At 37.1% G+C, this 21,772-nt stretch overlaps 3 protein-coding genes and 1 long non-coding RNA gene across 20 annotated transcripts in view; 2 read left to right on the plus strand and 2 right to left on the minus strand.

Annotated features, from left to right (window-relative positions):
• LOC121252235 (eukaryotic translation initiation factor 5-like) overlaps nt 1-3,272 on the plus strand; it is an 8,110-nt gene extending 4,838 nt beyond the window's left edge. For both annotated transcript variants that reach the window (XM_041151775.1, XM_041151776.1), the window contains exon 2: nt 1,276-3,272. In XM_041151775.1, the coding sequence (XP_041007709.1) occupies nt 1,649-2,977 (1,329 nt within the window). In that variant the 5' untranslated portion in view covers nt 1,276-1,648 and the 3' untranslated portion in view covers nt 2,978-3,272. The remainder of the gene's footprint in view (nt 1-1,275) is intronic.
• Nucleotides 3,273-4,654: 1,382 nt separating this feature from the next.
• Nucleotides 4,655-10,488, minus strand: LOC121252287. Of its 16 annotated transcripts, XM_041151861.1 has the most exons (11): nt 10,093-10,488; nt 9,911-9,966; nt 9,467-9,611; nt 9,036-9,362; nt 8,463-8,712; nt 7,224-7,295; nt 7,033-7,100; nt 6,752-6,902; nt 6,353-6,433; nt 6,173-6,262; nt 4,655-5,086 (listed from the first exon to the last, which is right to left on the minus strand). In XM_041151861.1, exons 4-11 carry the CDS (start codon nt 9,053-9,055, stop codon nt 5,009-5,011), a joined length of 810 nt encoding a protein of 269 aa, XP_041007795.1. In that variant the 5' UTR covers nt 9,056-9,362; nt 9,467-9,611; nt 9,911-9,966; nt 10,093-10,488; the 3' UTR covers nt 4,655-5,008. The 16 variants fall into 16 exon arrangements, with proteins under 16 accessions (XP_041007795.1, XP_041007798.1, XP_041007797.1 ...); XM_041151864.1 differs by lacking the exon at nt 9,467-9,611; XM_041151863.1 differs by lacking the exon at nt 9,467-9,611 and having other exon boundaries at nt 9,036-9,137; nt 9,273-9,362; nt 9,911-10,488.
• Nucleotides 10,489-16,540: 6,052 nt separating this feature from the next.
• On the plus strand, nt 16,541-18,906 carry LOC121252135 (protein FAR1-RELATED SEQUENCE 5-like). Its single transcript, XM_041151618.1, has 3 exons — nt 16,541-18,526; nt 18,608-18,751; nt 18,838-18,906. Exons 1-3 carry the CDS (start codon nt 16,541-16,543, stop codon nt 18,904-18,906), a joined length of 2,199 nt encoding a protein of 732 aa, XP_041007552.1.
• A 445-nt stretch (nt 18,907-19,351) lies between these two features.
• Nucleotides 19,352-19,900, minus strand: LOC121252369. Its single transcript, XR_005938210.1, has 2 exons — nt 19,849-19,900; nt 19,352-19,746 (listed from the first exon to the last, which is right to left on the minus strand). It is a non-coding gene; the product is annotated as an uncharacterized LOC121252369 (long non-coding RNA).
• Nucleotides 19,901-21,772: the final 1,872 nt, after the last annotated feature.

Consider the following 21,772-nt stretch of genomic DNA (forward strand, 5'->3'; position numbering starts at 1 on the left):
AAATTCTAATACAAAATATAATAAACTATTCAATTTTTTCAAATCCTAAAATAATAATAATATTAAAAAATAATATTCTAACAATATTTTATTATCTCAACTCAACTCAATTCAACATCTAAACGCAGCCTTATAGTTGTATAATCGAACTGTCATGAGTATAATAAGGAAACAAACATGAGAAAAATAGGGAAACAATCAAGTACAAGTCTGTTGAAGATTATTTTGAATTTGAACTAGTAACAGAATTGATGGAGTTGATAAGTGCATGTGCTCCTGGATTTTCTGCTGAAGAAGCTGATGAAGACTCTGATAGTCTAACATGTCAGACAACAATAAGGCTTCATTTGGATCATCAACCCATCTCAACTCATCTCAACTCATCATTACAAACTTTTTCAAATCTTAACACAAAATATAATAAATAATTCAACTTTTTCAAATTCCAAAATAATAATAATATTAAAAAATAATATTCTAATAATATTTTATCAACTCAACTCACTTCAACATCCAAACGCAGCCTAATTGTATTTTTGTTAGAACAAATTCATAGGAGAGAGCATTTGACAACTGCAAGACATTGATGAACACAATAATTGTATGTTGTTTAAACGGGTCTTTCTGGTACAGATAATTCTTATAAAAGAAATTCTAGTAGATATAATGTAGTTAGTGTGATAATCGATTTAGATCAATCTTTTGGGTTGTATGAGTAGACAAAGATGGAAGAATACTGTGTGACCTTGAAGATTAACCATGTTGTGTTGTGATCAATTTATTGGGTGTGCCACTTTGTTCTTTGTTGAGACCACCTTCTCAAGGGACTTGAATGATAAAAATGTCACATGTAGGCTGAAATGTTTTCAAGTTTTGAATTGATTTTCATCTTAGTGTGAACGTAAGACTTCTTTGAATTTGAGTAAGGTTAATACAATCAAAAAGTTTTCCAGTCCACATTCCTTTTATTCTTGTAAGTTTTTTGGCTTTTACTATCAATCTTCGCCCACTCTTACCAAAATATATATATATATATATATATATATATATATATCAATCTTTGCGCACTAATATGCAGATAGTGTTCTGAGTAAATGTGAGCTAATTTTTTTTACATGTTATAAGTCATGTTACTGCATTTCTACTTCCAACCTGACTGCTGTTTTATGTGTTCTAGTGGAATCATTACTTTCGTAACTTGATATTAAGAGAATTTGCTTCGATATTTGCCCACTACTTTTACTTAATTTGTTCTTCTGAAATTTGTTGATACAGGAAGCTTGCTAGTTTTGCTGCTATTTGCAGATTCTCAACGTGAAGGCATCAACATTGAAGTTTCTTTTATGTCCGAACAGGCCACCTTCTATTTGGGATTGATTGGGTTGCTAGGAGAATACTGTCCTTCGTCAAGAAAAAAGAACAGATCAATATCTCAAAGGATTGGCTGCATGCATCTTGGGCCATTTTCGGAATATCCTGAGTTTTATGGTTGTAATTATATGCAACCTTTCCTCACTGCAGAAGACCGGTCTTATCTTGTCCAGAAACCCATAGAAGACAATTTTGCTGCTCCCTATTCTCCAAATTTTATCATTCGCTCCCTGTGACATCCAGTATATTTTTCATACGATTTTAAACTGTGGTCAAGATGGCTTTACAGAACATCGGTGGAAATAATGATGATGCCTTTTACAGGTATAAGATGCCCAAAATGGTTGCTAAAATTGAGGGTCGAGGAAATGGCATCAAGACAAATGTAGTCAACATGGTTGATATTGCAAAGGCATTGGCAAGGCCAGCTGCATACACCACAAAGTACTTTGGTTGCGAGCTAGGAGCACAATCTAAATTTGATGAGAAAACTGGGACTTCTCTTGTTAATGGGTCCCATGACACTCCTAAACTTGCTGGCCTTCTCGAGAATTTCATTAAGAAATATGTCCAGTGTTATGGTTGTGGAAACCCTGAGACTGAGATTCTGATTACCAAAACTCAGATGATCCAACTGAAATGTGCTGCTTGTGGCTTTGTGTCAGATGTGGATATGAGGGACAAACTCACTACTTTCATTCTGAAGAACCCTCCCGAACCTAAGAAGGGATCCAAGGACAAGAAGGCTATGAGGAGGGCTGAGAAGGAGCGACTGAAGGAAGGTGAGGCTGCTGATGAGGAGCAAAAGAAACTTAAGAAAGAAGTGAAGAAGAAGGGCACTACGTCTTTGAAGGATGGCAACACAAAAGCCAGCTCTTCAAAGAAGAGAGCAAGTGGCTCTGATGAGGATCGCACATCACCTACTCACAGTCAGATTGATGAGAAGGAAGAAGCTGATGAAGACGATGAGGAAGATGATGTTCAATGGCAAACGGATACATCACTGGAGGCAGCTAGGCAGCGCATCCAAGAACAACTGAGTGCAGTGACAGCTGATATGGTCATGCTTTCTACAAATGAGACAGAGAAGAAGCCTGCAGCAGCAAATAAACTAAGTGAAAATGCTGAAAATGGAAACTCAGTCAATCACAAAACACTTGCCGATGAGGTGAAAGAAAATCTGAAGAAAGGCATCTCAGCGAAGCAATTGCAGTCTCTTCTGGGATCACTTTCCGGCTCTGCCCAGGAAAAGATGAGTGCTCTGATTGAGGGACTATTTGATGGCATTGAAAAAGGGTTTGCAAAGGAGGCCATTAAGAAGAAGGGCTATCTTGCTACTGCTGTTGCTCAGGATGAGGGATTGCAGTTGCTCTTGCTTCATGCTATTGAGGAGTTATGCAGGAAGAAGTCAAGCACAGGTGCGATGAAGGAAGTTGCTCTTGTTTTGAAAGCACTATATGACGCTGATATATTGGAGGAAGGGTTCATTATCCAGTGGTATCAAGAAGGGATGAAGGGAGGCAACAAGGGGTCTCAGATCTGGAAGAATGCTAGGCCCTTTATTGATTGGCTCCAGAGTGCTGAGTCAGAATCCGAAGAGGAATGAAGTGTGTTCTTATTTCACTTTAGTAACCCTTTTTCCTGCAGGTGTCTACCTTATCTTGCATTTCGAATAAATGGCTGTCTTCTGGTCCTTGTTATCCTAGATGATGTCTTCAATATAGTTGCTTGTTCTGTTTCCTGTCTGTTTGTTTAGTTGTGTCAAAACTTCGTTCTCCTTTGTAATGGACGTGTCTTCATATCAACTCATTTTCACTTTGTTAAGAAGAATAAAACTCATCTTTGTGTTTGTTCTAATATCTTTTGAATGTACAATTTGCATAATTTCGAGCTTGCTGACAGATTCTCTTAGAGCATCTTAACCTAATAGTTTATTTATTCCTTGCTCTAGTCTGTAATATGGTTGCTCTAGGTGAATTACTTGCAGAAAGCAGATGGATGTTTCCAAACGGCATTGCAGGGTGCCAGATATTTTTTTGGATCACGTGTGCTTCTTTGTCCGTGTACTTAGGTTATATGAATTCTTCTGTATTGGATTCAAGACCTATCCTCGAAAATGGGGAGTGGGAATGGTTAATCTAACGCAGTATGGAAAGTTTAATGTCGGAAGAGTAGGGCGTCTATAGAACACCTTCAACTATATTGTGAGGTGGTTCGAGCCTCGTGGAACAACTTTGATAGAGTTGGTTTGCCTAGAAGGATAGTAGATCTCCTTGTAAATTGGAGAGGATTGGATTATATGACAGCCTGCAAATTGCAGCAGTGTGTTAGATGATGGCTCCTGATGAATATTTTGAGGACCGTGGGCGAACGATGGAAGAGTTTTAAGACCTTCAATACTCTTTTCTTTGGGTAGTTGTTATAGATTTTAGTGAGCTGGGTTTTCATGATTTTCTTATATCTTCATTTGTTTCTAATTCGGTATTTCTATTGGTTTAAAAGCCTCTGCGCTCTTGAATAAAATTTCATTTACTTATTTATAAAAAGGAAAAAAAAAAAGGAACTTTCCTTTAAATCTGATTATTTTCATGATATTGTACCTCTTGTGCACCTTAGTTGCAGATGTCTCTCTTTTCGAACCATTAAGGCCTTCATGTGGTTGACGTTATTCAAGAGACGTGGTTGATATGACGTGAGAGAGAGAGAGAGAGAGAGAGAGAGAGAGATTCTACGAGTAGATACTAGATACAAAAACCTTAAAAAATTCATGATGGCAAATGGCTCATTTGCCATGCCAATGATGATAGTGATATCAACGTAGCAATAGCCTAATGGCTTGATTAACCAAATACTTGCAAGAAAACACGTGAGAGGGAGGAAAGGGACGGGATTGTATATTTAAAGTTGTTTGCTAGCCCTCCCACCCATCTAGTAGTTTATATTTTTTCAATGAGAAAAGGATTAAGGAAGGGGAGACTACAGGTTGGGAAACCTCTCCACACACGTTGGGAAACCTCTCCAGAGAGGGTTAAACAAGGAACTATAAGGTTTTCTCGAGTCATAACCTAACTCCAATCCCACAAAGGAAAGTAAAGTACCACAACGGTGGTGGACGAGAATAGTGGACAATGACATTTTTTTGTCTAATGAGACTCGAACCATGATCTCTCATCTGCCAAACCACTTGGGAATAAAGCTGTTACCACACTAACTACTAAGCCCGTAGCCTTGGTGGTAGTATTACTATTGAATGCATTTGCCATCTTTGCTATCAAACATAATATGCAACATTAACTTTGGCTTGCCCATTTTGTTTAAGTAGCAATTCATATATACAGTACATTGTCCCTTTAACTATACTTTGTATGCATAGCTCTCATATATCATGATAGGTGTACTTTGTTAGAAGGCTTCTTCCAGGAAAAAGTGGCACAATTAGGCCTATCATTTTGAGCATCTCCCGCCCCAACTTGCTTCAACCTGCATGGGTTCCAAAGCTGGAGGAGGGGAAGGTTGAGTTCCTCCCTATCACAGTCCACAAAATGTTGATTTCCTTCGTATCACAGTCCACAAGGCCGCCATTCTTCTCACATGAGTTCTTTCCGATTTCTTCAAGCATGATAGGAACCTACAGTAACTACAGCACACGAATAAAACGTGATTGATGCTGAGGTAAGTTGTTTGTCCCATCTGATGTGGCAATGGACTGAGAATCCTAGACACGAGAGAAATAAAATAGAATTAGTCACAATGTCAGTTTTCAATAGGCATAAATCAACATATTGCTTGCTTACTGTAATCACAAGAGCGTAGAGAATGAACTATAGATAGTGCGAGATATGGCAGGTGAGAGGCAGTTAAAAGGGCTTCACCAGTCTTGCAAAAGAAGCATTTATAAGAATTTAGATTCCAAAAACACTAACCAATTGCTGACCTTTTTCTAAATGAAATGATCCTCTAACTGAAATTTGTTTTCTTGTCCAATTCTTGCAACTGTAAGTTCTAAAGGATATATACAAATTTCTGAAAGGAAGAAAACGCAGCAATACAGGCTCACGGTGTACCAATGAGCTTTTACAAGAACTGCCAAAACTATGAAACGGGGGAATACGAGTTAAAAGATACCACAGAAACGTGCCTCAAACCCTTTAGAGATACTGCTCAAATTAAGAAGCAATTTGACAACCATCAGCTATATTTAGCAGTACTGCTTGTAGGATCTACTCAACTAGTTCTCCCAAACAACCACACATACCAACTGGAGGAAAACAAATCATTCAGAATTACCTTCTGGCAAGTTCTAGTACAGGTCAAAAAATGATTTATAAGCTTTCCATCCAATAGTCAAAATTTAGGGCAAATCTCCTTATCCATGGAATATAAAATAATTTTAGATTTTTATTCTCAACAAGAATTGCCCAAGTAAAGAAAATTACATTCCTTCGGGCTAACAGAGCGTTTGGATGCTCTGAAATCGTTGTTTTCTAAACCAAATATGAAAATTTTGGCAGGAAGAGGTGTTTTGAAGCCTACATTGTCTATTTTGTACAGTTCAATTGGTTATTTGAGGAAGACTTTTAAAAGCTAGTTTTTTTTTTTTTTTTAATAACAATATAGCTTTCAAAGTTAGACAGCAACATGGTGTCTTTAACAAACATGAGTTGACAAACTTTGCTTATCAAAGTGGAAGATGGCCAATACAGATACAATGAAAATGGAGACAGTTTCTGCAGGCTACTTGTCCAAAAAATATAGGTCAACTACTTGTCAGAGCATTAGCAAAACTAGGTAAATCACTAACCTGATGATGTCGTCGACGCTGGATAGCAGTGAATGCTCTAAACATGATATAGATGGGCAAAAGAATCCCAATGGTCCTCAACATCAGTAGCTGCAATGCAAAGACACTTTTAGAAAATTCTTTCTGATATTAAGCCATTGAATCTTCTTTCACTAATCTAACAGTCTTAGTCAACCATACCGTCAACAATGTCAATGAGTATTCTCCAGCTCCACTGATTATGAATGGTAGAGTATGTCGTAAAAGCAGAAGAACCATAAACTGCAAATAGAACAACCTTACTGTGATAAAGGTAAGATATGGTAAGCCAGCCTAAAAAGTATCAAATGCAAGGCCAAGGAATGGAATTTAGGGGCAAATATTCCATTTGAGGGCAAAATCAAAATTATGACTCAAAAGATACTCTAACTTAATAACATATAATAAGTATCAAACAGGAACATTATTTGGAATTTGCTAAAATGGAAATTATTTAAGTTATGTATAAATTATATCATTGACTAGCAGAACAAGGATAACTCATGAATAAATTACAGAGAGAGAGAGAGAGAGAGAGAGAGAGAGAGAGAGAGAGAGTACAATTATAGCGATTACTCGGCAGCAAAGCAGGCTTCTTGAAGTGGGAGCTGAATATTCATCAAAGTCAGCGTCTAAAATTTCACTATCAGTAGCAACCATTGGCATAAATTGAGAGTTGTGCAGGTCCCTTCTAGACATTTCCCAATTTCCACTGATATGAGTACTGCCAAAGGATCATGAATTATTTCTCAATGAATGAAAGAAAACAAAAACAAGTTCCATCACCATACCCAAAGTAAAAAATATCAGCTGAAAATCATGCACATCCAAGTGAAGGATACCTGAAGTTAATTGGAATACCACCATAGTGAAACAGTGGAGGAGGTGCTGTATAACCCGGCTTATATTGCTGAAGTTTCAGATTATGTTCAAGCAGAAAAGAGCTAGTGACAAGTTTTTATGATTCGAGAAGATTAACATAAAAACTTACTAGGTTTATAATCAGAAAAAAGTATTTTAAACAATGGCAGACCTGGAGGCAAATCTCACAGATGTTGTCTCCCTTCACATTGCACCACCTTTGCACACATTTGCGGTGTGCATGCTGCAACATTTTAACAAGGAAGCTACTCATTTTTTGGATCCATCTAAAATCAGTAGGAACACTAAATGCCAGAAAATAAGAGAGAGCATCACGACCAGTATCTCCCTCAAATATCAATCAACACTAAAGATAACTTCATATGTATTTATACCATAGTCCAGGATAATACTCCGTTACACAAGTCAACTACCTGCCTGCTGATGCTCACTCTAAAACATAACTAACTAATGCTCAACGTTTATAACAAGATATCTTTGTCCGGAGATTAGCATCCTATCAGCTCTACTGTGAGTCTAGATAGTTGATAGATCAATTGAGTTCCCAATCGCCAAAGATAATGTCATCCCCCCAAAAAAAAAAAAAAGATAATTCGCATATGCGTTAACAACCTAATATTCATTAACAACCAAAAGAGAGTCAATTGGAAATCTCTAATTGTTCATAAAGCATGCAACATGTTTGTATGTAAAAAACTCAACAACATAGTGATGGAAATCATTGAGGAAATTCGGCACTATTAGTTAGCCTTGAGTCAAACTTTTGCGTCTCAAATGTTCTATATAAACATCCAATTTTAGTTGTTTATAACAGCATACAACACGCTTGTATGTCAGAAAATTAAAACATCCTACTAGGAATTATGCCAGCAGAAGGAAATTTCAAAAGTTTCACCAAACATTTCAAAATATCGGTCAAGCTAGATACATCCGGTTGAGATATCAACCCAAACACCCCAAATCTTTGAACTCAAAGGGGAAAACACCTACCCATTGCACTGCAATTTGGAATTCTGAAATAGAGATAATAACCCACTACATGAAGCCGGGGATCTATGATCCTGCTAAATGCAAAATGCATAATTTGGAGCTCGAGAGTAGTACTTAAAAAAAAGAAATAAATTTATATAAAAAGAAATTGATTGGTGAAAATCATCTTACAACTAAGCATTCTTCTCATCATGCGACAATTCAAAAATTCACCGCAGCATATGACAGACATTGTGAGTTATTAAGCTAAAATGGGACTAATCAAGTCTTTATTGTCTGGGAACTTTTTTTCAATGACTAACATTATCATAAAGATATTTATAAACAAAATCAATATAACTTCCAATGAACCAGCCTCAAATTTCCAAGGAATAGTTGCCAAAGTAAGCCACTAACTGACCTTCAAGCTGCCACAGCAAGAACAAGGCGTCTCCATGTTGGACTCCTCATCCTCATCGTGGCAGATCCTACACTCTACCAATTTACTTGGTGAGAAACTACTATTGACATCCATCCTATAGGAAGAACTCAACAAATCTTTGCTTGTTGAGGGTGCGGTTTGCTGCCCCCAGTATTTGCTCTCAATAGCAGCTTGAAGAGTAGATTCAGTGAGTAACCGATCCACCAGCAACACAAAATGATCCTCCATCCTTCAAATTAGCAAAGAATTTGAATTCAAAAAATAAAAAAGAAATTTAAGTTAAAAATCCTAACAAAACCTGATTGCAGTCTATTTATTTTTCACTGAAGTCTATGAAATTAAGTCCAACAGTTCTCACTGCGTGATAATATGAAACTAATTAGGATATAGGAAACCAGAGAAACGATATGAAAATATCTACATTACAAAAAGGCATGATGCGAGCCCGGAACAAAACCTTGTTGCCAAATGAAAAGTAAGGAAAACAAGAAGATGGTTCCTCTAAATGCTGCAAGAGAAAATGGAAGAAATCATAAGACTATGAAAGCATACACTTTCCCATTATTTGGCATTCAGTCGATCCAATCAATTATTATTTAGAACTGAAACAACGTAGAATTAGAGCATCGATTCCCGTTAGTATCTTTAGACTTCCTGTAGTTTGAAAGCAACCGTACGATAGTTAGAATCACTAATTAATTAAAAAAAAAAATAAGCAGGTAACCATCAGAGTTCGAAACATCGAGAACCCAACTAGTAACGGCAGAAATCATAACCCATACAACTTACAAGTAGACAGTACAGAGTACAGAAGAATTAGAAGAAATCAAGAAAGGGATTTGTGGTCACCCGTCAAAAGAGCAATACAGAAGGCTGAAGCTGCATCAAAATCAATACAGGACCATCACACACAAAAAGAAAAATAAGGGATCTAAAGCTGAAAAACAACAAAATAGAGGGGATTAAGAGATTAGTAGAGTTACCTTTCAATCGAGAGCTTAAAATTTAAAAACAACAGAAAGCACAAGTGACAAAGATTTCAAGAAAAAAAGGAGCGAAAGATGAAAATGAGAGCAAACCCAAATAAGGAATGCTACTTCAAAGAAGTCACACTGTTAACGGACCACACTGAAATGTCGAAAAGAATATAATCAACCCAATGTTTGACTTCAAAAAACACGGAGGTGGCAGCGAAACCCATACCAAGACACAAACTCCAAGGGCTTCAAAATGCAGACATAGAGGGAATGGGGAAGAAAGCCGTTTTGTAAAAGGTGTCATCTTGATGAATTAAAGAGCACGCTTAAAACAAAACAGCTCCAAAATGATTGACGTAGAGATACATCATACATTAATTATGAGAGAGAGAGAGAGAGAGAGAGAGAGATGAGGAAAATTCGACGAGGGACTCAATGAGAGACGCTTACAAGAATAGGAATGGAATCTTCTGCAAGCGAAGAAAGCAGCACTCGTTTCCTTCCTCCTATATGATTAGGCGAAGCAAGAGATTGAGTGTTGTAGTATAAAACCACAACAATCCCGCTAAAGAAAACCCAAATACTTCGTAGAAATGCTTAATAACATATAAAGAACTCAGAAAGGTACACACAATTCCAAAAGTACAGAGGGAACACCTCTCTCTCTCTCTCTAATGATTCTCTCTAATGCGTTGCGAGTGGGGAAACTGGGAGGAAGAGGCAAAGGTATGAGAGAGATTCTAACGGCGGAAAGCCCAAACCCATCACCACCACGACGGCCACGATTCCTCTGTAGTTACTTTTACCGCTTCTCACCCCCCGTCTTTGTCGTGTCTTATCGTACTATTTTGATTTTTTTCGATCGATTTTCGTCGGTATAATGATCCCATGATCCATCTCATCTTTTGTTTGTTTGGTTCAGTCATATGAGTGTCTGTGAGAAGCGTGAGCGGGGCTTTTCAATTGCAAGGGAATGGGTTTTGTACGGTATGGGAATGGGACGTGAGAGCAGAGCAGGCGCAGTAGTAGTGGAGTTTACAATCCAAGTGTACTATCTGATTGCATGAATGAAATATGGGCCCCAACTTCTTATTGTCCTTCCGTAGATTTCATTGTTGGCTTTGATATATGAGAATTGAGAAATGCAACCAATGTTTTAATATTGTTTCGGTTAAGGTATGAAATGAAATATTTTAGTATGGTATCATTTTGGAATAATTTATATATAATAAATAAATTATACATATTATATTTTAAAATAATATTAATGTAACTCTTAAAAAGTTAAAACACAGTTATAGAACTTAATAATACTTCTAAGTTTTTAATCTAACTATTTAAAAAAATAATTACTCATTTTCATCACAAAAATATAAGTAGGGATAAGTCATTGAGAAAAATGGATTACAAAAAGTTAAGAAAATAGTCTTCAGATATGAGAATTGAAGTAAAAATTATGAAAAAATCAATTTTTTCATAAATTACAAAAAAAAAAAAAATATCGGTTGGTACACCAAAACCGGTTGATACACTGAAAAGAGTAATGTTACATATAGTCGTGGAGTGCGCAAGCACCGTGCAGTAGCTTTGAAAAAGAGGGGTCTATTATTAAAAAATTAATTTTTTTTCTTGCGAGTCCTGTATTTATTCACTTATTTCAAAGTGATTACGTGGTGCTTGCAGACTCATGACTGCAACTATCATTTCTCCACCAAAAATCAGCTGGTATTGGCCGAAATGCACCGGTACTACCAGTATTTGACTCGGTACGAAACACATACACTTCCTATACTGGTCATTATTCTGGTACGCTAAATTCCAGCCGTACCAATCGGTACGGTACGAAATTCAAAATACTGATATGCAACTCCTCTATATAGGGGGCTTCCAACAGATTTTTTTTTTTTATTTTAATGATTAAAAAAGTATTTTTTAATAATGTTGTAAATTTTTTATCTATTTAAAAGTATTAAAAGAAATGCCTAAAAAATTAAAAGCCACTGTCGAGAGTGTCCATGTGTGGCTGAGAGCCACTCTTGACTATATATGGATGGAATATATTTTATAAAGAAAAATTTTACTCACACCTAGTATTACACATCTATTTTTATTTTTTATTTTTATTTTTATCATATATGTGTTATAGGATTGTTGAATAGAATAATTATTTCACAAATAATAAACCTCACAACCTAGCTAATATTGATATTGTTTTCACGAGATCACATGATCATCTTTATAAGTTATATATATATATATATATATATATTTCATTTTGAAAAATAAAATGTTTTGATCCTACGGCTATAAATAATAATATTATTGGATAAATCGCTTGAAATCAGCTCGATTAAATTCCATTGATTCATTTACATAATGAATTGTTGATGAAAATAACAATCAGAGTAATGCTACATATAGTTGTGAAGTACGCAAGCGCCGCACAATTGTTTTGAAAAAGATTAGGGTCTATTTTTAAAAAATTAATTTTTTTTTCACGAAGATCGCATATTTATTTACTTTTTTCAAATAAATTACGTGACACTTACATACTCCACAATTACAAATATTATTTTTCTAAAAACTATGCACGGAGAGCATTAGTATCATTAGATTCCAGTTAACTTTGCCTCGCATATCGTTGCATTGAAGCCTACACACACATACACTCATAATGAATTAATAGATTAAGAAAAAAAAAACAATCCCTTAATTAATTAAGTGGAGACAATCCTAGTGTAGGCCTCACGCGCTTCAGAAGGGGCTTCCAACCAGTATGCGCGACACCATCGAGGCTAGCGATCTCGAATCTTTCAAATCTACATGCTCCTTTCTTGCTCAGTGTGGCACGTGTAAGAGCACCATTGTCTGGCACGTGTAAGAGCACCATTGTCGTCAGTGGTGGTGGTCTTTCTCCGGTGTATCGGGTCATCTTCTAGTTACTATTCTTCTATATTCCTATTTTTCCTAACTAGCGATCAAGACGATGTGGTCGTGATAGTCTTTTACAGTTGGATCAGATCAACAAAATGCAGCGCACCACTCTCAACTACGACGTTTAGTCGTAGGTTTATAATTTGTTTACCAGACTATGTTAAAACCACATTTGAGCTGCATTCCCTTGTGGGACTGGATTGGAGTCAAGCTTTTTACTTACTTTTTTTTTTTTTTTTAGTACTACTTTTTGTTTGTTTTGAAAAGATTGTCGGAAAATTCCACTCCACTTATTTTTGTATGCATGTTTGTAACTGTGTAGTTTATTTATATTATGCTTACCTTATTTAAAATAATAATAATAATAATAATAATAAAAAAAAAAAAAAAACGTGGAGACAAGTAGTACTGGATCAGTACTGTTTTCACTTTCGGCTACCCAACCGATCAACATGGCGATCACTGCAATTAACTACGTACGTCACCGCAGGCATGCACCGGAAGTTGACACCGCCGCAAAGATCGAGCACGAACCAGGTGCATGCAGCAGCCCGCGTGCATGCAGGCGCTAACTAGGGATCCGAGGATCATGTGTACGTCGTGATGCTGATCAAGCAACATTTACAAAATCATGGCTAGCTAGCTAACTGTAGATCAGGTAAAGATCAATAATTAATTAGCTCGATCGAGCACATGGAAATCCCCATGCAGATAGAACATATAAATTAAGAACAACATCCAGTTCGAAGGTGGCTCGTAATTCGTCTCTAAGATCTTCATCTCTCTAATCCGAACTCGGAGCACAATCATCATGTTCTCATCCACCAGCTTGCCCTGGCCAGTAATATCGTACACATTAATCCTGCAATTTTAATGTCCCTCGTGGACTTAAGTCAGAGTCATTAATGGACAAGTCAAATATTACTCATTAATTTATCGAGTCCCCCCGGCGGCTTCCTTGTAGAACTTAGGAAATCTCCTGTTAAATCGCGCTATTGGCGTTAGGTATGGCCGCATGCATGCACTCGTTACCTCGAGCCTGCCTGTATCTGCTGGTGGTGGTCTTGCTTCATGTTATATACAAATCGCCATGGAAATCTCTGCATGGGTCATATATATGAGCTGATATTGCTTTTGCCACAATTTTTTTTTTTTAATTACAAAAGTATCCTCTCTCTCTCACATCATTAATTATGGAGTGCTGCTACAGGCAGGCACGGCGTTGTGCCTGCGCGCGGACGCCACTGACGTGGCATTTTACCACGTCAGCAATTAATTAAAAAAAAAAAAAAAAAAAAAAAAAAAAAAAAAAAAAAACGCAAAACAGGACAGAAGAAAGCGGAAGAACAGAAATGAAAGGAAGAGAAGCCAATATGCGAAGAGGAAGGCAGAACTGAAAATTTTTCATAGAGAAGCCGAGATTTCGAACAGAACAAGTGGGAGAAACTGAGAAAAAAAATAGAGAAGCCGAGATTTCATTGTCAAAGTAAGAACCCCTTCTTTTGATTTTTTTTCATCTTGCTTCGAATTTTTGTTGCCGAGATTTCATCTTCTTTTGCTGAGATTTCATCTTGCTTTGCTATCTGTCAGTAGTTGACTGTGGACCAGAAGGCCTTTCTCCACGAGGTCGTGGCTCAGTTCTTGGACCGCAATGGGTTCTCCAAGACGCTCAAGAAGTTTCGATCCGAAGCTAAAGTCGAGGTATGCGGATATAAGGTTCTGTTTGCTTGCCAGTAAAGCGAAGGGGAGAATAGATGATGCCATATGCACTACTCATGTTATTTTAATTCTTAATGGAGAGTTCAAATTCAAGGTTTTCTTAATGGCAATAGAAAAAGCTCCTGTTTTGTAGCGGTGAGTTCAGTGGGGTGGAAAAATGGAGGGAAGTTTGTGAAAACCTTAAACTATATATTACTGTGAAAACCTTAAACTATATATTACTGCTACAGATAGTAAGCTTACTATCCGTCTTATCAAGTAAAATCATTGTTAACATTCTGGACTTAATTATGTAAGTCACACGAATTTCTTTCTTGATAGGCCTGCGCTCCGTATTACAAAGTGAGCAAACATCATTGCATTGTAGTCAGTGAAATTGTGTTTCCATATGGTTTATATCCTCTATTCTTTACTGATGGCGTCGCATTAAAAAGTTGTTCATTCTTTTACGGCATATCTATGTGGTTCAAATTCAAACCCACATGTCAATATATTGGTCTTTTTTATTGCTGCAGAAAGATTGTTTGAAGGGCTCGACTTTGGATTTGGAAGAGATGTACTATAAGTATTTGCAGTGTCTCCTAATTGCTTTTAGCATTGACTTGGGATAAAAAAATAAAACAAGGTAAGAGATTATAGTCTTTCCTTGAGTGATGCAATTATTGTGTCTCCAACTTCAAGTAAGAACCCCTGTATTTTAGCATTGTTTTTAAAGATCTGGAATTTTTTTTTGATAAATAAAGTGCAGTAGAAAAAACGCATCTAGTGTTAATACCCATTGATGGTTTATGTAGAAAAAATCTAAAAAGTCACAGTGAAAGAAAGCCCACTTTTTTAAAGGAATTATTATTGTGTCAACTCTTAAGGAGAGATAACGAGGGTATTAGCCAAAGTACATTATAATGTAAAACATTATATTCTACATAATATTCCATTCATTAAATTTTTACTACATTTGAAGTATTTGACATTTGACATTATCATTGGTTGTTCTTTAATTTTCAAACTTGATAGTACTGATCTCCATAATTGATACAACATTCATAGTGATAGAACTTGTAAAACAGGAACTGAAAGTAAGACCCACTTGGTTTCATTGTTGAGTTAAATGGAGAAAGAAATAGAAGATGCATCCCGCATAACAGCTCTTATCACCAATCCATCAACGTAGGTATTGTAAACCTCTTTTAACAGTTGTCATGTGTTTATTTTATGTGTAGTCATTGTCCACTTGGATTGATTAACATTATGTTGCTATATGTTAGGACATATCAAGACCACTACATCCAAATTACATGCCAAGTTACTACGGTCCAGTGCCTCATGCTTGGTTACCACCTTTTGTGCCTCTTCCAAGTGCCAGTCCATATCCATGGAGCAACCAGGTAATCTTTGGATGGTAAATTAGTTTATGGGTTTTATGTTATGAACTTTCATATTTGGTCTAATTATTTATTTTTAATTATCTTTGGGAGAACTGCAGCAAGACCCATGGAGCTCTACTGTAGCTGCCACGTCAAGTGCCTCCATACCAATGATGAGACCTTCTCCAACTGCCTACCCATATCTATGGAGCAACCAGGTGATAATGTCTTCGAATATTTATTGTAGTCAGTGTGCTTTAATTTTCTGAACTTGAATATTTCGTCTAATTATTTATCTTTAATTTTTTTATGGAAAACTGCAGCAACACCAATGGAACACTACCTCAGCTACCGCGTCAAGTACTGCTATCTTGAGTAGTACCGCTCCCGCGTCAAGCACTGCTGCCTTGTATAGTTCCTCCATACCAATGATGGGATCTCCTCCAACTGCCTACCCATATCAATGGAGCAACCAGGTGATCATTTTTTAGAGTATTTATTGTAGTTAATGTTAGACTTGAATATTGGTCTAACTATTTATGTTTACATTTTTTTTTAAACTATAGCAACACCCATGGATCTCTACTTCTGCTCCCATGTCTAGCTCCGCAAGTAGTGTCAGCTCTAGTGTAGCTGTCAGTTCTAGTGTACAAACCAGCGTTAGTGTCGCTGCTAGCTCTTGTTCGGCTTTACCAACATTTATTCCTCCAACTTCTACCAACCCATATCCATGTGGCAGTGAGGTGATGTCTTAGATTCTCCACATGCACTGTCTTTTATATTATCCATAACATATTTTTACATATAATACTTTTCTTTTATTTTACAGGAAAATAAAGTGCAGCAAAGTAACTCTGTTGAAGAAATTAGTGAGGCCACATTAGACTCGATAGAAGTTGAAGCGCAATCTACTGCCTCTTTGGGTAATACGATTGATACCAAGGAGGCTGGCACTGATGGGGGTAATATCACTGAGGAGCCAAAACCAGGGATGCACTTTGAGTCGGAGGATGAGTTAATGAATTACTATAAACAATACGGAAAGCAATGTGGTTTTCCGATAATGACACAAAGGAGTAAAAGAGAGAAAGATGGGACTGTGAAATATGTCACTGTGGGATGTGCTCGGGGTGGCAAGGCACGGAATAGGTCGTCAAACGTCTCCAAGCCTCGGCCAACAAGCAAGACAGACTGCAAAGTAAGGATGAATGTCATGTTAAAGGATGGGAAGCTGTGTGTGACATCCGTAGTTAACACACACAATCATGGGCTCAGTCCAAGAAAATCCAGGTTTTTTAGATGCAGCAGAGAAGTTAACGAGTCTGTTAGGAGGGTGTTGGATACTAATGATGAGGCTGGCATACGGATGAATAAGAGTTTCCATGCTCTTGTGACTGAAGCGGGTGGGTATGAGAACGTACCATTTGGAGAAAAAGATTGTCGTAACTATATTGACAAGGCACGACACCTGCGTCTTGGTAAAGGTGGTGCTCAAGCGCTGTTTCAGTATTTTAGAAGGATGCAAAACAAGAATGATGGTTTTTTCAGCCTCATGGAATTAGATGATGATGATAGACTGAAAAGTGTGTTTTGGGCGGACGCCCGTAGTAGAGGGGCAGACAACTACTTTGGAGATGTGGTAACATTCGATACCACATACTTGACAAATAGGTATGGAATGCCATTTGCACCTTTTGTGGGTGTAAACCATCATGGACAGTCAATCCTTTTGGGTGCAGGCCTTATTTCAAGTGAGGATACAGAATCGTTTATTTGGTTATTTAAAACTTGGCTTGATTGCATGGATGGAAAAGCGCCGAATGCTATTATTACAGATCAAGATCGGGCAATGAAAAATGCGATCGCCATTGTCTTCCCGAACACGCGGCATAGATATTGCTTGTGGCACATATTGCGAAAGGTCCCTGAGAAACTTGGTTCACATGGTCAATACAAATGTGGCCTGAAAAGTAAATTGCTATCTTGTGTATATGACTCCCTTACAATTGAGGAGTTTGAGAATTCTTGGAAAAGCCTCAATGATACTTTCAACTTGCATGAAAATGCATGGTTGCAAAGCTTATATGCAGAAAAAGAGTTTTGGGTGCCGGTATATTTAAAGAACTCGTTCTGGGCTGGAATGAGTACAACTCAACGCAGTGAGAGCATGAATGCTTTCTTTGATGGCTACGTGCATGCTAGAACAAACCTTAAAGAGTTTGTTGATCAGTTCGACAATGCTCTCAAGAAAAAAGTTGAGAACGAAAACCAAGCTGACTTCAATTCATTTAACTTCACCATTCCTTGCATATCACACTTGGCTCTTGAGAAGAAGTTTCAAGATGTATACACAAATGCAAAATTTAAGGAGGTTCAACAAGAGATAATGGGAATGATATATTGTCATTGTCGTTTCGAGAAAATGGAGGGAGTAATCGCAATTTACTCGGTCGATGATCAAGTAAAGGCTGAAGATTTCATCAAGGAGGTTACGTATACTCTTTACTTTAATGAGGCTGAGTGTGAGGCGAAGTGTGTTTGTGGGTTGTTTGAGATGCGAGGGATAATATGTAGACATATTCTTGCAATCTTTTCAGCTAAGAAAGTCCGTGAGTTGCCAGAGAAGTACATATTAGACCGGTGGCGGAAAGACATAAAACGGGCTTATACTATTCTTCCGACCAGTTATGACGCTGTTGATCAGAGACCTGAAACTGTTAGGTATAAACGTATTTTGAGAACTTTCAATGAGGTAATAACAAATGCAGTTTCGTGCGATGGGCATACTGAGGAAATGATTTCAAACTTGTATGCGATGAATGAGGTTTGGCGCACATCGAAGCCCTCCAACACGGTATCCAATGTTGGAGGAAGTACCGTGAATGCATTCACAGAAGGAAGTTCCAAGAAGGTGCTAAGTCCCCATGTTGTCAGAGGCAAGGGAAGACCCCCGTGTAAGAGGAGGATGTCCACGATGGAGGAAAGAGTGAAGAAAATTAAAACTAAGACTGCAAATAAGAGAAAAGATAAAGGAAAAAGTTGCACTGTGGTAGGAGCATATTTATTGTAAATTATTACCTAATGTTACTTCTACTTACTTCTGAACTCTAATTATTTTTTATGTTGTCAGAGGCGTAGATTGGACACCGAACCATTGGAAAGCACTGAAAACCAACTCGGCCTATCGGAAATGAGGATGCAAGAAAATGTACAAACTCCCATAATAGTCAATGAAGAAAGTGGACAACATCCAGTGATGGGGACACAAGAAAGTGTACACTTTCTTCTTGAGGTCATTTTTTTGTATAGTTAGTGGTTTTTATTATGTGGGTCTTACTTTGTCTGCTATTATGTTCACAGATACAACTAGGAATGGATGGAACGCAGCCGGAGACGGAATTTGGAACGCAACCCAGCAGTTTCTTGTAGCAAGATTTTAGAGATCCATTATGTTTACTAAGCTTGAGTGTTGATGGAATTTGGGTTGTTTGTAGGTTTGTTGGAATTTGTGTGTGTTAGGGGTGATTTTGTAGGAATTTGCGTGTTGGTGTTGGTATATTGGAGTATGTGATGTATTAGTGGTGAAAGTGTACGTTTTGTATATGTGGCATAGTATTTGAGGCCACGCTTTGCACATTTTGTATCCAAGTACGCTATATATGTAAATTTGAGTTTCTATCCAAGTACTCAATTTATGTGGTTTTGATTGAATGTGAATGTTTGATTGGTTATGGGTTGAGCTTATACTGTGTTTGATATTGCCTCTTATGTCCACATGGAAAAAAGTAACTCAATAAACCTGTAGTTTAGTCCTGTCAAATATTTTATATATATTCATTATAAAATAAAGTCTTAGGAATGAAGATTTTATACAAATCAGAATAACGTCTCAAATACATAATTTGAAAGTCTCGACTTACAAACGCTAAGTTTCTATAAAATACAAATACAAACTCGTCAACGCAGTGACAGTATCAAATATAAGTAAATAACTATGGCTATTAGCCAAAGTACAAGAAATAGTTTGCGTGCATGTAGCATGTCGGCTTCTTGACTGCGAAACTGGGCGTGATCATTATGGAGTGCCAACTCCCTCTTCTCGAACTCTGCTTCTCTTTTTTTAAGTTCTTCATCTTGCCTTAATACTTCTACTTCTCTCTTTTTAAGTTCTTCCTCTTTCTTTAATACTTCTGCTTCTCTCTTTACAAGGGCTTCCTCTTTGTATTCACTACTATCAGACCACTTGAAAAAGTTGCACTGTGGTAACCCCTGATTATAAATAAATAATCAAGGCAACTTGAGGTCAAAATTTTTGTCATTATTACAGTAATATGAAAACATAAACTTGCAACTACTATTAATTGCGAGTACCTCTTTGTTGTAGAGTGGACACCCAAAGAAAGGTCGCCCCGGATTTTTTTGAGTATTTGATATTCTAAGTACAGCTTCATTCCCACAGCTGCACATTGGGACGTTTCTCGATGTACGATTAAGCAACGATGTTGAAGCAACTGATGACGACATTCTAAATCTGAAAGAGATGTGAGACATAACGTCAGTTATCAGCATATTCACTCTGCACTAAATTTCTATAAACCTTGACCATTTTCTAGAGGTTACCCACTTTTGAGACTTCATATGTGTTTTACATGAAAATATACTATTATGTAGCATTATACTGATATGAATCAGTTATTGGATTTTGAACATGTTCTCTTAACTCATATGATAACATGAACACCACATCAACTTAACTAGGCCTTGGAGACTTAGCCCCATGTTTAACTAAGAGGTGTTTCTAGTGCTATCTTTTTAAAAAAAAAAATCAGAGAGACAAGAATCTTTCACACCTCAACTGCCAAAATGAATTGCCAAGCCTTCATACCTCAAGATCAACAAATGACGTTTTCCAGGAAAGCAAGAAGAGAAAAGTACTGGAGCTGTCAACAAGCAGTGAGGATGAAGAGGAAAAACAAGAGGAAGGCATTCATATTGTGTCTTTAAGGCTTTTTCTCTATTTTTGCTAATAATCTGCAAAAAAAAAAAAAAAAAAAAAATGGTTATACATGAAAGTAAGGTTTATATTCAAGATGGTAAATTGCTCAAACATAAAAAAAAAAAAGCTAAAAGAACTGAATGACCCAAGATTTTGCTCCCAAGCTAAAGGTATTAATTAAATGAAATTTGTCAGAAACCTAATTCCATTACTGAATGATAATTAAAATACAACCCAAAGGTACATTTCAAAGAAAAATTAAATTTGAGGACCCAAGATTTTGTTCTCGTTCCTATACATTTCTCTTCCTAAAAATTGGATATTGTACAGTATCCAATTCTCTTAACTCCCCATGGCAAATGAATCACTCACTACTAAACAACCCAATGAGTTATAAGTGAACAAGAGTCCAACAAACATCCCAAGAATTAATTTACAAGTTGCAGAAACAGCCCATAAGAACAGGTTATACCATAAGCCAACCACAAGAGAATAGAGACAACGTAGAAAAATGCAAATTAACTGTAAATAATCAAAACACATGTAAATTAAGAACAACCCATTATTCGAAAGCCAGCAAAATTCACAGAGCAGCGTAAGAAGCAACAAAAACTAATACATATTGAAGATTCAAGAGCCAGAAACTCAGAATTGCAGCACTTGAAAGTTAGAAAATACCTAAGAAGAGAAAAAATCGAAACCAATAGGGGTGGATTAATTTAGAGATTTTTGCACAAGTGGAGTTAGGGCACATCAAGAGTATGAATGAGGGGGAGAGAGGCGTGACTGTGCTTGCCTTGAGGAGTTTCTCAGGCGGCGATATGTGGTAGAAGTTGGAGTCTAGACGGCAGCAAAGGTGACTGTAACATGAGAGAGGTAAAGATGGCGTCAGAAAAATTTAATTTTACAAAGAGAGAGAGTTGAGGTGGGAGGCACATGAGAGACTCACCTGAGACAATGCCACCGAACGGTGGTGGTGGGCAGAGATGGTGGGGGGTCGAGATGGAGGAGGGGGAGAACGTGGGTTGGGGGTCGAAATGGGGAAGGGGGTTTCTGATTTTTGAATGGGAGGGGACGTGACTTTTGAATGGAAGGGGACTGCTTTTGGTTTGGTTTTATTAAAAATATCTGCTGCTTGGATTGGTGTTGACTTGATCTTAACTCTCAATGAATGTTGGGAAACTATATATGCAAGAAATGAGCTGTGTTATTTATAAGATCATGTCAATCCAATCAAGTAAAGGCCAGGAATGCATGCATGCTAATAATTCCTTTATATATTCATCATCGATCATGGCA

The sequence above is a fragment of the Juglans microcarpa x Juglans regia genome, chromosome 2S (genome assembly GCF_004785595.1).
Source record: "Juglans microcarpa x Juglans regia isolate MS1-56 chromosome 2S, Jm3101_v1.0, whole genome shotgun sequence".
Taxonomy (NCBI): Eukaryota; Viridiplantae; Streptophyta; class Magnoliopsida; order Fagales; family Juglandaceae; genus Juglans; species Juglans microcarpa x Juglans regia.

Coding starts and splice junctions, on each gene's coding strand:
- LOC121252287 (XM_041151864.1), bottom strand. CDS start 9,055: ATGCCAAATAATGGGAAAGT. Junction 8,713..9,035: donor ATGCCAAATAATGGGAAAGT/GTATGCTTTCAT, acceptor GCTAATTTGAAG/GATGGAGGATCATTTTGTGT. Junction 7,296..8,462: donor CTTGCTGTGGCAGCTTGAAG/GTCAGTTAGTGG, acceptor AAAATGTTGCAG/CATGCACACCGCAAATGTGT.
- LOC121252135 (XM_041151618.1), top strand. CDS start 16,541: ATGACACAAAGGAGTAAAAGAGAGAAAGATGGGACTGTGAAATATGTC. Junction 18,527..18,607: donor AAGGAAAAAGTTGCACTGTG/GTAGGAGCATAT, acceptor TTATGTTGTCAG/AGGCGTAGATTGGACACCGA. Junction 18,752..18,837: donor TGATGGGGACACAAGAAAGT/GTACACTTTCTT, acceptor TTATGTTCACAG/ATACAACTAGGAATGGATGG.